Raw genomic sequence first — 15275 nt, forward strand, 5'->3', positions numbered from 1 at the left:
TTTTAACGGTAATAGCCCTAAAAGTTAAGGGGGACATACTTTTTTTTAGTGAGAGGGACAAGAAGTAAACTAAATATTAAAAATAAAGATTTTTTTGTTAGAATTAGAATCTTTGACCTATATCATATGTAAAGCTAATATTATGTTTATATTTATGACTTTTAATTACAAATATTTGTAACTAATTAAAATACATAAATATTTTTTCTTGATTTTTTTAAAGGGACAACTGTCCTCTCTCCTCTACGTGAGTTAAAGATGGAAATTGGTCGGTTAATGTACGGGGAATGCAATCCCCGCCCCCATCCCCGCTACCTATTTATACCCCCATTCCCGCCCCATCCCCGTCTAATAACCAACAGATTCGGGGTAGGGGAATACCCATCGGTTATGGGAAACCCATCGGGTATCCATTTGTTGGAATTATTTTACCAGGATCTTAGATCTACTCACAAGTATGTTTATTAACATCCTAAATATGAACTTTCTAAAACGATAAATTAAACACATATAAAGTTAAGAAAACCTTACATTGATGCAGCGGAATAAATGTCTCCTTCCACTCAGATCTCTAACCCTTGATTCCTTTCTGTAGCAGAGTATAATCAAGATCTGAGCCCGAATGTCCTTCTTCTTCAAGTTTGATCCTTCACAGTCTTCCAATCTATGATTGAGTTACTGCTTGCTGTGTGTGGGCACTTACTCTTTCACTAGGGTCACGAAAAAGATGAAGGGAAAAGAGAGAGAGGTATTTCGGCCAAGGATAGAAAGTGGGAAGGCTCAGTTTTTTGAAGAGAGAAATTTCTGTCAGAAAGCTAATGAAAGCATGTTATGAGACTGAGCCATCACTTTCTATTTATAGGCTACTACTAGGTTTAGGTTAGGATTTATTTGGCATTAAAATAATGAAAATATTAATTTGAAAAATCTATTTAAGTGGCCGGCCATATGGTGTTATTGGGCCTCACTTAATTTTGCAATTTTATCAAAATTTATCTCTATTTTCTCAAAAACGCCAATTTTCCAATTCTAACCTTTTAAATGCCAAAACTAATTATTTAATAACTAAAATAGATTATTAAATAATATTGTCATTTAATTTAATTATTAATTAGACATATAAAGTCCATTAATAAATAAATAAACCTAGAAAACTCTTTTCCTTACAATTTCACTTCGCTTAGTGAAAATTCATAAAATTAGACATAGTCTAACTTTAGAATTATAATTGATCAATCACGAATCAATTAATGAGTCTTACAAGCAGAATGTTCTCAACTAGAATGGGGACCATGGATCTATATGCTGAGCTTCCAATAAGTGAACCAAATTTACCAAGTAAATTCCTACTTATTAATTCTTCGTTGAATCCACTCTTAGAACTTAGAATTGCACTCTCAGACTTATATAGAGCATATTGTATGTTTCACGATACCAATATACTATCTCATTTAACCATTGTTATAATCTTATTGTGATTTAAAGATCCTCTATATAGATGATTTACATCGAGATGGGATTTCTTTACCGTTCTCACCCCTCAATGTATTTTGCCCCTTAAAACACTTAGCTACATGTAAATGGTGTTTAGTGATCTAATAATTAGTCAGTTAAACAAGAGCTCATCCATTTACTTCTATTTGCTAAGCTCGAAGGGAATCATCACTTAACTTCTATACACCAGTAGAAGCTATAGATTCCATATTTATGTTCAGCACTCCCACTCAATCATACTATCATGTTCCCAAAATATACGTATCACCCTGACCCAAAAGTAGGCTTAACTAATAAATCAAAGAACATGAATAGCACTCCTGAGTTGAGCCCAAGCATATCAGGATTTAGATTCTTTTTAATCTTAAGATCAACTAGTGATATTGACTTGGAAAGATATGTATAACGGTAAGTTTGTAATATCTTAACTTAGTTGCAATATCGGTCCAGTCCAATGTATACTCCATACATTCGAAACTAGTATACTTTACTAATGTCCTGGAAAGAACATAACACTTACTCCAAGTGTAAGTATACATCATCGCTGATTATCACATTAGTGTAAATCCAATAACACTGATGAAACAGGGACCAAAACTTTTGATTCATATGATCACAATCACATTCCACTGTGTTGACGATACTGTAATTGTGAATAAACATATGATCTGGATTTAACTGATTTTGTGTGTATGAATGTAATAAACATATTAAACATATTAAACCATTAGCATGTAAAATTCATGCAAACACCAATCACTTCAAATTTCTTATATTGATAACTAATCAGATTGTAAAGAGTTTTATTTAGGGCATAAAACCCAACACCATTAAGGTTAAATGAAAAAACAAATTAATTTAAAATAATTGAAAAAAATAAGTTAAACCAATATTCTCACAAATATTTATTATGCATTCATAATTCATAGAAGATAAAAAATAAATCTACTTAAAAAAAGCATAACTTAATAGAAAATAAAAACTAAATATGTGTCAAAGTGTGAAAAAAAAACAAAAAAAGTTATATATATCTATATCGGGGTCGGATATGGTGCAGATAGTGTTATCCCCGCCCCGCCCCATCCCTGCTTCGGGTATTGAAATTGTCCCCCATCACCGTCTCATTAACCACCAAGATGGGGAATCCCCACCCCATTAGGAGTGGGTCCCCGTGGTTACTCATCCCCGCGGTATAAATTTCCATCTCTAACGTGAGTCTCCCCGATATTTCTTAAAAATATAACATTTGAAACCGGCAAAAGAAATACACTTTATATTTTACTATTATAACAGAATGGTTATTTCATTTCCCTTTTTCGTGTAAAAGTTAAAAAAAATATATAAATATATAGTAAAATCTCTATTTAAGAATACACTTAGTACGAAGTAAATTATATTCTAATTGAGAGATTATAACTAAATAGAATTATACTAGGAAAAAAAAAATCAAAACACCAAAAAAATAATCAATATAACAACAATAACAATAAACAATTTTTAATACTACATTATAATAAAATTATTTTTGAATAAATATAATATTTATACATGTATTACAATTTAGAATAAAATTATTAAATCTACATAAATAAATAATTTATAAAATTTATGTACATATTTTATTGAGATATAATTATTTTTATATAAAGGTATACTTTATTAATAAGAGACCTAAAAAATACATAACTAATTACAATTTAGAGATTATTCTTATTATCTCAAAGAAAAAAAAAAGATTATTCTTATTTATAACTCACCTAAATTAGAACTTAATTTTTTTATAATAAATTAAAGGTTATTCTTCAATACAATATTCTTAAATAAAAGTTTTTTATACTTCTTAATTATTCCAATGGGTCTAAAAAAAGTCTAACCACCAAGATCAAGATTAAGTGGGACTATGAATCTAATCTAACAGCCCACCAACATTTTGACTGGGAAACTGAAGCTACCACAGCTACGTAGTACTAGTGTGTTGTTCTCATGTGAAGGTAAGCTATATTATTACATATGAAAACGCGTTTGCTTATGCACTAAACCACAAAGAATTAGATTAAACTATAGTAGTTGGGCATCACTTTATTCTTCTTTTTTTATTTTCCCATAGATTTCAATCACGCTTTTTCCATTTACTAATTAAAACTACATATATTATTGTTCAACTCTCTCTATATATACTCTATAAAAAGGTTACAAATATATCTTTAAAACTACTCTACTTGTCATAGCACGTAAGTAATTAACTATATTAATCATTTAAATTAATCTTAAAATCAACAAAGAAAGAACTACATAGACTGGGTCATTCACTTTAGGGGATGGATTAGGTAGGTTCCTCTAATAAGCCTATATAAGACACCAGAATATATCAAATTATCAATATAATTGTGACAATAATCTTATTATTTAATAAGAACTAAGAAGTAATAATTATCATCATCACCAAAATAATATAATTAAGTTGTGGCTTCATGGAGATTAATTAACAAACACGTACAAATTAATAAGTGCGTCATATAATATATAACACAGCTAATTATAAACTTTTTTTTTTCCCTTTCTTAATAGTAAATAATATCAAAATAAGAAGAAGAAGAAGTAACTTTGGAATTTACGCTATGCTATAAATTCAATCAATCTTCATAAGTACGGCACTCATCAGTTTCTGGGTTGTCCTTACAGTACTCCTCCAAGGGGTCAGAAGTCTTCTTCTTGTCCCTGGCGTGGCTAGCCGCGGCGCTCAGCTCCTCCACTTCGTCCCACGCCGCCACGCACTCGCCGCTAGCCGGGTTGTCAGAGCAAGCGCTTTCGGCGCTCTTGATGCTCTCGGCTACCTTCTCAGATATCTGATCTGGCGCCGCGAACAAGGGACGTACGGAAGCCAAGCGGCCGCTAGTACTCCTCTTCCATGGCTGGTTCAGCCACGTGGCGGGCTTGAAGGGCTGGACCTTCACTGAGTCTACTCCTGCTACGATTCTTGGGGCCGAGAGGCTCATGCCAGCCATTGTGGTTGCCATTTTGATATTGTTTTTTTGGGGGAGATGCTTAAGCGAAATGTGAAATGTGAAATGTAGTAGAAAGTTGTGATGATAATATGGGTTATAATTTGGGGTTTGAGTGCTTTACGAGCACACAATTCTTATCAGATCTTAACCAACCATATGCCTCCACGTCAGCATTTGTGGCAGATATTTCTTGAAACAAAAAATCTCTCTTTTCAATATGTTCGCTTTACTCCACCTGTCACTGCCTATTGCATGGGCTTACAGGATATTCATATAATAATGAATTATTACCAAAAAAAAAAAAAATACTTTTCTTATTTTTATATTTTTATTTTCATATTATTATTGTTTTTTATTATTTTTTATATTTTTATTGTAATAAGTTATCAAAACTATTTTTTTTTTTAAATATTAAAATTATAAAAATACCGTGTTCCAATAAAATTATAAAATATTTTAACAACAACATTAAAACAACTATAAAATAACAAAAAAATAACATAAAAATAACAAACGTTACAATATGCAAAATAATATCAACTCCTCTACATGTAATTGTATTACAAAATTCTTTTTTTTTTTTCACTTAATTTTGACAACTTAATTAGTTTATCATTTTATACTACTACATTATTTTTTCATGAAATTTGTTGTTACAACTTCATACATGCAATTTTATTCTTTTCATTTTTGAGTTAGTGATAGTTAAAATGACAATTAATTTTTTAGAAGTTAAATAAATAGTTACATTAATAATAGAAATAATAAATCTTATAATTTTAAAATAGAGTATATGATATAATGGGTAATATATGTATCTACATCTACAAAATAACACATACAACAAAAAAATTATTAAGAATAAATTAAAATATACACTATAAAAATGCACATATTAGAGGCACCAGAATCAAAATTCGAACATTTCCTATTTGGAATATCCGGGAACCCAGTGCATGGGCTGCCTGGTGATGCAACCAGCCCCCAAATTGACATGCTGTCAACCTGGGGCGCTTCTAACCACCATGCTGAAGAAGTATCTCAAGAATTTTCTTTGACTTCATCCAAAATGAGAAAAAAAGTTCTTTTGGGGAAGAAAGAGATCGACCTGGAGGCTAAAACTAGGACCCAACGCCCAAGTTGACATATTGTTAACCTGAGCCACTTCCAACAGTAGTTCAGACATATTCCCCGTTTTCATCAGCAATTAAGATACACGTGCTTATGGGAAACAAACAGAGTCATCTGGGAGTGGACTGGGACCCAACGCCCAAGTTGACTTGGTGTTAGGCCTAACGCCCAGGTTGACATAGCCATTTCCAAACATTTCACCTAAGAAGTCCTCTAGGCATATTCTTCGTTTTCACCAACAATCAAGATACAAGTATTTTTGAGAATCAAACGAAAGCATTTGGTGATCAAAATTAGGACCTAGTGCCCAGGTTGACCTAGTGCCTGGTCCCAGCACCTAGCTAGGTTGACATTTTGTCAACCTGGGCTAGTTCAAAGTATTTTTCCAAAAAGTGTTCTAGGCATCCTTTTCATTTCTAGAAATAACAAAGATACAAATGATCTTGGGAAGCAAACGAGATCATTTGGGAGCCAAAATAGGGCCCCAACGCCCAGGTTGACATGGATGCTAGGCCTTGCGCTTAGGTTGACATACGACCTGGTTCACATGTTTCTGCTCTTCAAACACAAATTCTACTCCCGCGGGCATTCTTCTTATTTTAGTAAAAAATGGGGTAGGAGACCTTTTTCACAATCCGAATGCCATAGAAGTATTAAAATGAGTCCCGAGAAGGCCCTCGAGGAGCACCTAACACCCAGGTTGATGTATAGCCTGGTGCACTGGCATCTGCTTATTCGATTCTGGTTTTGTCTCGACCATATGACTCTATTTCCATAATGAATGATAGATACGACTTTTGACAAGTAAAATTTACACTTTGATATTTTACATTTTCAGCAAGTTGGAATATTGGCAAATTAGCCATAAATCGAGAAGTTTCGAGTCTACCCGATTTTGCAAAAAATGACATCTCTATGAACAGGTCAAGGACTTCACCAGAACTAAGAAATTGACTAAGTGATGTCAAAATATCACTTACGCATAAAAAATAAAAGTTCGGCACATTTTCCCACTCATACAACGTCTAGGTTGACATCAGAATCTCAACCTAGGCGTTGGTTGGCGAACATCCTTCAGTTTATTGCCATAACTTACTCAGTATTGATCTGATTGATGCGATTCAACTTGCGTTTAAATATCTTCCCAAGATCTTTCAAGTCATATATCACACTCATATTGTAATTCTAAATATTTCCATTCAGCCATAAAAAAGCATCAAAACATGGTACAAAATCAACATCATCCTAGCAAATATACTTAAAAATATATTAATACTATTTGATTAGCTAGTAGAAAAATAAACAAATCAAACATTCATATAAAAATAAATACATATATAAATAAGGGTGAATACTATTTTGGACCTTGTGTTTTGCAAAAGTTACCAATTAAATCCTCTGTTTTGTTAGATGACAAAATAGACCCTATATTTTCTAAAATAATAAAAATAGGATCCTGAGCTCAATTTTCAACAATTTTATTTTTAAATATAACTAACTTTAAGACAATTTCTCACACGAACAGATACTAATTTTATCATAACATCTTTAGATTAGATTATTATTAAGTTTTATTTTGATAAAAAATCAGATCAGGGTCCTATTTGTACAATTTTAGAAAATACAAGATTCATTTTGTCATTTAAGAAAATAGATAGTCTAATTGACAACTTTTACGAAACACATAGTCTAAAATAGTATTTATTCTATAAATAATAAATACATACATAAATCTAATAAAATATTTTTCAATATATATATATATATTTTTTTTTTTTGGTATCTACAATTGATAATATATCATTAAAACATAAAATCCTCAGCCTCTAAAAACTTGACTCAATCAAACAAAACAAAATAGAACTTTGGCATCGATACCAAAATAAAACAAATACTAATATTACCTTTGGTTAGTAACAAAAACCCAATAATATTTAATGGTGATTGAGATTTAAATATAATAATAGTAGAAAAATCTTGATACGTACTCTCTTTCAGCTGATTATTGAAGACTTTGACTACCCTTTCGAGCATTAAAATATCACCATATTCAGCATAAACTCTTCTCTATTTTCTTTTCTTATGAAATAAAATATTAGTACAAATTATTATTGCTTGGCGTTTTGCAAATTGGGAATATATTAGTTGGTTAAGTAGTTTAATCCACGTTTGTTTCTTATTAGAAAGTGAAGAACGGTTCTTGTTGAAGCCACCCAAATGTTCAATCATTAACCACATAAATTATTATAATTTTATGTATTTATTTGCAAATTACAACGCTAGAGTTCAAGACTACAAACGTGCATTTCACGAACAAATATTTGTTTGTATACTTAGGGCTCGTTTGGTACGCCGTATTAGGTCGTATTGTATTATATTGACTTGTATTTTATGCAATATTTTTACATAAAACTATATGTGGTATTAACTTTTATAGACACCTAAATATATAATATTTTAGTATAAATTAAAGTTTAACATAATATTATATAAAAATATGATATATAATCCAATTCAATATAATACAATACAATACAATACGACCTAATACGGCGTTCCAAACGAGCCCTTATATATATACTAGGTGCTTGTTACGTGCCAAACCACGTAGTGTTAGTTTTATTTAATATTTTAGTTTTTTATTTTAATTAATAATTAAAATAGTATAATTATTTGAACAATTTGTTTTATAAAAATAAAATATGTGTCAGTATATTTAGTAAGTAAAACATAGTTGTGCTCAGGGGCGGAGCCAGAACTAAATAGTTGGGGGGCCAATATCGAACAACACAGTATACAACAAATTTAAATTTTGGTGATTAAAATATATTTTAAGGATGTATGTCAATTGTGGAAAATATTATGATTTTTAAACTTTATAAATATTTTAAAAAATAATCAAATAATTAAATTAAAAATAAAATACGAGTGATAGTTTAAAATTTGACGGAGTTCAATTTAATATTACCAAAATTAATAATGATATGTAGTTTCTTCTAGAAAAAAAATCATATTGATTTTAAGAATAATATAATTGATTAATTTTATTACTATTAATTAAACAATTTATTAAAAATATTTTAAAATTAATACAAATCAAATTAAATATAGAAAAAGAATAATATAATTATTATATATGATTATGATACTTAAATTCATATATAATAAAATTATATATAATATTATCAAAAATAGTGTATTTATATATATAATTATGTTTAATTAGTATGGATTTTTAAAAATTTCTGGGGGGGCCACATTTTGTTGGGGTGTATGTGGCTCGCCCCTACATTGTGCTATAATAATGTATGTTATTAATAGTAAAATGTACATTAATCTTCTAATTAAAAAAAGTTCTATTATCTCATTTCATATCTAATAATAGCTACACAACTATATATTTATAGACTTTCACATTCTTTGCAAATTACTAATAAGCACCAATAATATTTTCATATTCTAATATTTTTCAACATTCTCCTCTTGGTGGTAAAATTAAAAATAAAACTAAAAATAAGCACAAACATATAAGGTAAATACTCATATACAGTCTCACATTTATATTATCTTTTCTAGATATTTTATCTATATTTTTCTTTTTTAAAAGATAAATAAAAAAATTATTAATATTCTCCCAAGATAGGTTTGTTAGAGAGAGATGGGGTAAGATGATTTTTTTTAATTTAAAAAGAGATTATTAATATTTAAAAGATTGTTTAATTTTTTGGTTTAATTATTGGATTTATTTATTAACGGGTGATCAAACGTAATCGTTAAATTTAACAGAATATTCTTTTATTTTTTAAGTATATTCTGTTAAACCAAGTATATTCTGTTAAACCAAGAAATGCCGTTAATTAGGCACTTTTAATATATAAAGATATATATATATAAATAAATTAAGTAAGTTTTAAAATTAATTTAATGAAGGGTGAGACGCAACAACTTTTGTAATATATATATAAGATACGAAATATATTAAAAAAAAAAATTGCTATAAATATTGAATTATAGTGTCACATGCAGTGTAAAAATTTGAGTATTTCTAATTAATTTCTGATAGAATTCCATAATTTTTGTAATCTTGAGAAAAAGAAAAAGAATAAGCTGTATGAAATCAATCCACTTGAGACCCAAACAAAACTGTTTGATTTGAAGGAGTGAAAAATAAGAATGAGAATTTGAATAAAAATAAAATGGAATAAAATTTAAAATGTATAAAAAAATTGATAAAAAAATTATTAAGGGATTGTCTAGTTGAGAGGAATGAAAACATGAGAATAGAAATGAGAATGGAATGGAATAAAATTTAATATGCATAGAAAAATTATTAAATATGCTCTCATCATGCAACATTGCAATAGAATAGTCTTTTTTTTTTCATTTCAAAATAGAATAGTCATTCTACCAAAATAATAGAAAAGCCATTCCATTAGAATTAGAATGACATTCTAATATTTTAATTTGCAACCAAACAAATGAATGAAATGAAAGTTGTTTCTTTTCCATTCCATTGTATTTCATTACCTCCAACCAAACGCTACCTAAATTTTTTCTCATGTTACGTTAGAATGGTCTATTTTTTTTTTATTATTTTAAAATAGAATAGTCATTCTACTAAAATAATTAAAAAGACATTTCATTGGGATGATATTCTAATATTTTAAAATACAACTAAACAAATAAATAAAATTAAAATTATTTTATTTTCTTTCATTTTATTACCTTCAACCAAACGGCACCTAAAAATTCACTTATTATTAAGGGACTACAAATAATATTGTGTACTAACATGGCACAAAATAAATGTGACAAATTCATAAACATTTTTAATAATATAAATACATATTTTTTATACATAATGCGTACTTGGTTTATCGTGTTGTAATAAAATAATAGCATCGACAATGAACAATCTTGTCAAATATATATTTAATTATCTAAGACATGACTTAATCATTAAACTAAGTTAATTATAATTTGTTACAAATATTAATAATATGATATCCTTAATTAGATTTTGTTACATGTTTATTACTTAGTGTTTGTAAAGCCCAATCAAAAAAAAAAAAATACCCCATATGTTTTTTTTTTTAATTTTTTTTTTAAATTTACGGTTTAAGTTGCTCCGATAATTTCTATAAAATTGACTTTTCCCAACGGTTTATAACTGTCTTTTATACTATTTCCCAACAGTTCCTAAACCATTAGTTGTGTGGGTGTCATAAAAATGCGGAACTTTAAATAACAGTTTATAACTGTTGGGAAAAGTTATTTTAAATGACGGTTTACAACTGTTAGAATTTTTTTTTAATGTCTGTTGGAAAAAATATTATGTAGATTAAAAAAAAATCTATTTAAACTAATTTATTGTATATGAATTATTATCTAATTAAAATATTATGGAATAGTCATTCTACTAAAATGATTGAAAAGATACCATTTCACTCGATTCGGTGGTGGTTGAGTCAGCAGTTTGACTGAGAGCGACTTGAGGAGCGGTGGTGGCGCACAGATGTGTCGACTGGGTTTCGTGGTGGTAGGTTTCGACTAGGTTTCGGACGGAGTTTAGTAGAGAGAGAGAGAGAGAGAGAGAGAGAGAGAGAGAGAGAGAGAGAGAGAGAGAGAGAGAGAGAGAGAGAGAGAGAGAGAGAGAGAGAGAGAGAGAGAGACCTTCGGTGGGGGTGATTTAACCGTTGGGCTTCTCGAAGGTAGGTGGGAAGATGTTAGTTTGGAGAGAGAGCACAGGGAAGAGAGAAAGATAGAAAGAGATTGAAATTTTAATTAAAGGGCATTTTAGGTATCTTAGAAAATTATAGGTATCATTTGGTACAAATTACGAGAGTCTAAATTTTAATTTAAGGTATGTTTTTTTAAGAATGGTTAGTAAAATTTCCCGTAAAATATTAAAACGTGCTCAAAGAAATTAAAGCATTTTGTTAAATTGTGCTTAAAATACCCAAAATTTTTACAATATTAGACTTATATTGCATATACCTAATGTTTTCAAACTGTTATACTTTTATCTCCATCAATTTTTAGTGACAAGTATTCTAAATATTATTTAATGTTTTGGTAGCTTTTGAAATGATTTATAGTCTAAAGAACAGAAGGAGAGGCTCTAAGGGATATGCAGCTTTAAAATTGAACTTGAGTAAAGCCTTCGATCGTGTTGAATGGTCATACATTGCAGCTGTTATGGAGAAAATGAGTTTCAACATTAGATGGATTTCTCTTATCATGTCGTGTTTACACTCTACTTCTTTTTTATTTCTGATAAATGGAGAAGTAACTGGCTCGGTTATTCCTCCGAGGGGGCTCCGTCAAGGTGATCCATTATCTCCGTACTTATTCTTAGTATGCTCTGAAGGTCTCTCACGTCTCTTACAATATGAGGAATCCATTGGACGCCTCAAAGCTTAGCTGTTGCCCGCAGTGCTCCATCAGTTACACATCTTTTATTTGTAGATGATAGTTTACTTTTTTGTCAAGCCAATGACAGGTCTTGTGTTGCAATAAAAAGAGCATTGGACATCTATCATCGAGCCTCAGGACAGTTGCTTAACGTAGGCAAATCGGTTATGTCTTTCTCTCCTAATACTCCTGAGCATGTTTAACACTCTTTCAGTAATATTCTTGGTATGCCAATAAGTGAATGTCATGAAAAATATTTAGACCTCCCAGCCTACTCTGAGCAAGATAAAAAACATTTGTTTGCTGATATCAAGGATAGAATCTGGAAGTTATTGCATGCTTGGAATGACAAGTTATTTTCAATTGGTAGGAAAGAGGTTCTCTTGAAAGCTGTTGTTCAATCCATTCCCACATATGCTATGAGTTGTTTTAAGCTTTCAAAGAGTTTTTGTAACCAACTTGATAGATAATGGCTCAGTTTTGGTGGGGTTCTTCAGCTGATAAGAAAAAAACCCATTGGAAAAAATAGAAATTCCTTTGCAAAACTAAGATGGAAGGGGGTATGGGTTTTCGTTCCTATGTCCATTCTAACCAAGCTTTACTAGCAAAGTAAGCATGGCGGATTTTCCAAAACCCAACCTCATTACTGTCCAGAATCTTGAAGGCTCAGTATTTCTCAACCTCTGATTTCATGTCAGCAAGGAAAGGAGGATTCTCTTCCATGACCTAGCAGGGTATTTGTTGGGGTCGAGAACTACTTGCACAGGGATTAAGGCTAAAGGTTGGCAATGGCACCCAGATTAGATGTGCATCTGATCCATGGATTCCTGATACTTCTATTTTTACACCAACTTTTTATTCAGGGCATCCTCATACTACGGTTTCCAACTACATAACATCTGAAGCAGATTGGAACTTAGACTTGTTACATAGGGATTTTTCATCTGTGGATGTGGCTAACATCTTGAAAATCCCTTTGTCAATCTCTTCTACTACTGATATATGGATTTGGAACAATACTACTACGAGTGACTATACTGTCCAAAGTGGCTACCACTTTGCTTGTTCCTTGGAAATCCAGCACTTTGCTACTTCTTCAATTTCAGAACAGTCATGGTGGAAGACTTTTTGGGGTCTTAATTTGCCATCCAAAGTAAGAATCTTTGCCTGGAGGGTCATTCAACATTCAATTCCTGTGGCTGCAGCTTTGTTTCAAAGGAAAATCATCACCTCTGCTGCTTGTAGCCTATGCTCTAATGCTTGGGAATCTATAGGGCATGCCATGTTCAGTTGTAAACATGCTAAGACTGTTTGAAGACATTCAGATTTTAATTTTGACTACCAAGCAGCTAGTAGGATGAAAGAAGGAGATTTTTTGATGTTTCTGTCAAATATTCACACCAAGTCGGATATGGAAAAAAATTATATGCACTATGTGGTCAATTTGGTCGGACAGAAATAACATCATTCACAATAAATCCCCTCAACAACCAGCAATTATTTATGCTAAATCTTTAGCATATCTCAACCACTTTCAGCAAGTATCTTCAACTGACAAGGCTCCTCCAATTGCTTCCTCTGTTGCAGCTCATCAGCCATGGAGATCTCCTCCTTGTGGACAGCTAATGATGAACGTGGATGCTGCAGTAGACACAACACAAAATCGAACAGGGATTGGATCAATAGTTCGTGATTCATTTGGTTCACTTGTGGCTGCAATTTCAAAATCAATTGCTGGAAACTTAAAGTCACACGAAATGGAGGCTAAAGCCCTGTGTCATGGTCTTCAATGGGCTCGAAATTTGCAGCTTCAAATCAATTATGTGGAAACTGACTCTGTCATGGTTGTGAATTCTATTACTAGTTTAGCCTTCTAAGAATTTAGCATTTAAGGATTTAATTCATGATGTTAAAAGTCAATTATCTTATTTCCCTAATGTTTGTGTATCTCATGTTCGTTGGGATGCTAATCAAGCCGCTTATGGCTTGGCTAAGCAAGCTTTAGCGTTGGATAATGATTGTAAGTAGTGTGAAAGTTTTCCTCCCACCATTCACTTTGTTGTTGTAAATGACTCTTTGAATTTATAATACCAGATTTTTCCTAAAAAAAAAAAATAATATCAAATGTTACTTTAATACTTACCTTTTTCCAAAAATCAAATTATCGCAAAAATGTAAATTTAATCACTACTACCATTTAATATTTCAAAAGTACAATAGTTTAAAGATATTAAATATATTTACTTAAAAAGAAAGAAGAGTGTTAATTAGTATTATAATTACAAATATGTAAATTTTTCAAATTTTTTAAATAATTTACAATATTAAAAATAAACACAAACAAAGCTATGAACAAAATTTATTTTTTTTAAAAAATATTCCAATATATATTTTTAAACACAAAAACCCTCTTAAAACAAAAATAGATATAAACATATTATATTTTAATAGGCGTTAAATATCACTTATTTGAGAAAACACGCTTTGGAAAAGAAATAAATAAACATAAAAAACGATGAATTGAAAAACACTTTTTGTTGCACTCTCAAAAATAGATGAAAAGAAGGAACAGATAATCGATCGATCAAAGAGAATTTCTCTAATATCTCTAAGAAGAAGGCAACTCAAGCTGCTCATTTGGTAGCCAATAATTCCATTTGCCTCAAAACATCAATGAATTATCCTTTCTGTTTATCAAAGTGTGAGCTTTAGATGATAATTTTTTTTTTTTAAAAAAAATTGTAAAGAATTCCAAAAGAACTGGTTAGCACATAATATGCAGTTCAAGCAATTCCATAAAACTATGTGGACGCAAAGCAAAGTAAATACCAATTTCTATAAGATGCAATAGTACATCAAATTATATCCACAATTGAATAGGGGAAATTTATTCTTTGAAAATTCAACATCAAAGCTCAAGAGCCAAATGCGGAAAACCCAAAATGATTGCAAGCAGCCAAATAAGAAAATCATAAGAGAAAAACATCTAATATTTACTCTTCTTGCACCACAACACCGATCTCACCCTTCTCGAGCAAGTCATAGAAAGTCCTCACTTTTCTTTGCTCATTCCAGTGCTGCATTTTCCAGAGGCTACCTGCAGCCAATGCAAGAACCGATCCAATGCATAACTCCTTGACAACACTCGGTCCTTTCAGGACAGCATGAGCAACCTTGTGTCCAGCCATTTCAGTTAATCTACAGAAGAAACAACAGACAACTTTGATTCCA

At 30.7% G+C, this 15275-nt stretch overlaps 2 protein-coding genes across 3 annotated transcripts in view; both read right to left on the minus strand.

The window, feature by feature from the left end:
• Positions 1 to 3899: 3899 nt before the first annotated feature.
• Positions 3900 to 4735, minus strand: LOC133029052 (calvin cycle protein CP12-1, chloroplastic-like). Its single transcript, XM_061106852.1, has one exon. The coding sequence runs from the start codon at positions 4509 to 4511 to the stop codon at positions 4128 to 4130; it is 384 nt and encodes a 127-aa protein (XP_060962835.1). The 5' UTR covers positions 4512 to 4735; the 3' UTR covers positions 3900 to 4127.
• A 10073-nt stretch (positions 4736 to 14808) lies between these two features.
• LOC115707006 (cytochrome c oxidase subunit 5C-2) overlaps positions 14809 to 15275 on the minus strand; it is a 32027-nt gene continuing 31560 nt past the window's right edge. For both annotated transcript variants that reach the window (XM_061106861.1, XM_061106860.1), the window contains exon 2: positions 14809 to 15242. In XM_061106861.1, coding sequence (XP_060962844.1) covers positions 15038 to 15232 — 195 coding nt within the window. In that variant the 5' untranslated portion in view covers positions 15233 to 15242 and the 3' untranslated portion in view covers positions 14809 to 15037. The remainder of the gene's footprint in view (positions 15243 to 15275) is intronic.

Source organism: Cannabis sativa, chromosome X (assembly GCF_029168945.1).
Source record: "Cannabis sativa cultivar Pink pepper isolate KNU-18-1 chromosome X, ASM2916894v1, whole genome shotgun sequence".
Taxonomy (NCBI): domain Eukaryota; kingdom Viridiplantae; phylum Streptophyta; class Magnoliopsida; order Rosales; family Cannabaceae; genus Cannabis; species Cannabis sativa.

What these genes read in the sequence shown, in the direction of transcription:
- LOC133029052 (XM_061106852.1), bottom strand. Translation starts at nt 4,511, where the DNA reads ATGGCAACCACAATGGCTGGCATGAGCCTCTCGGCCCCAAGAATCGTA.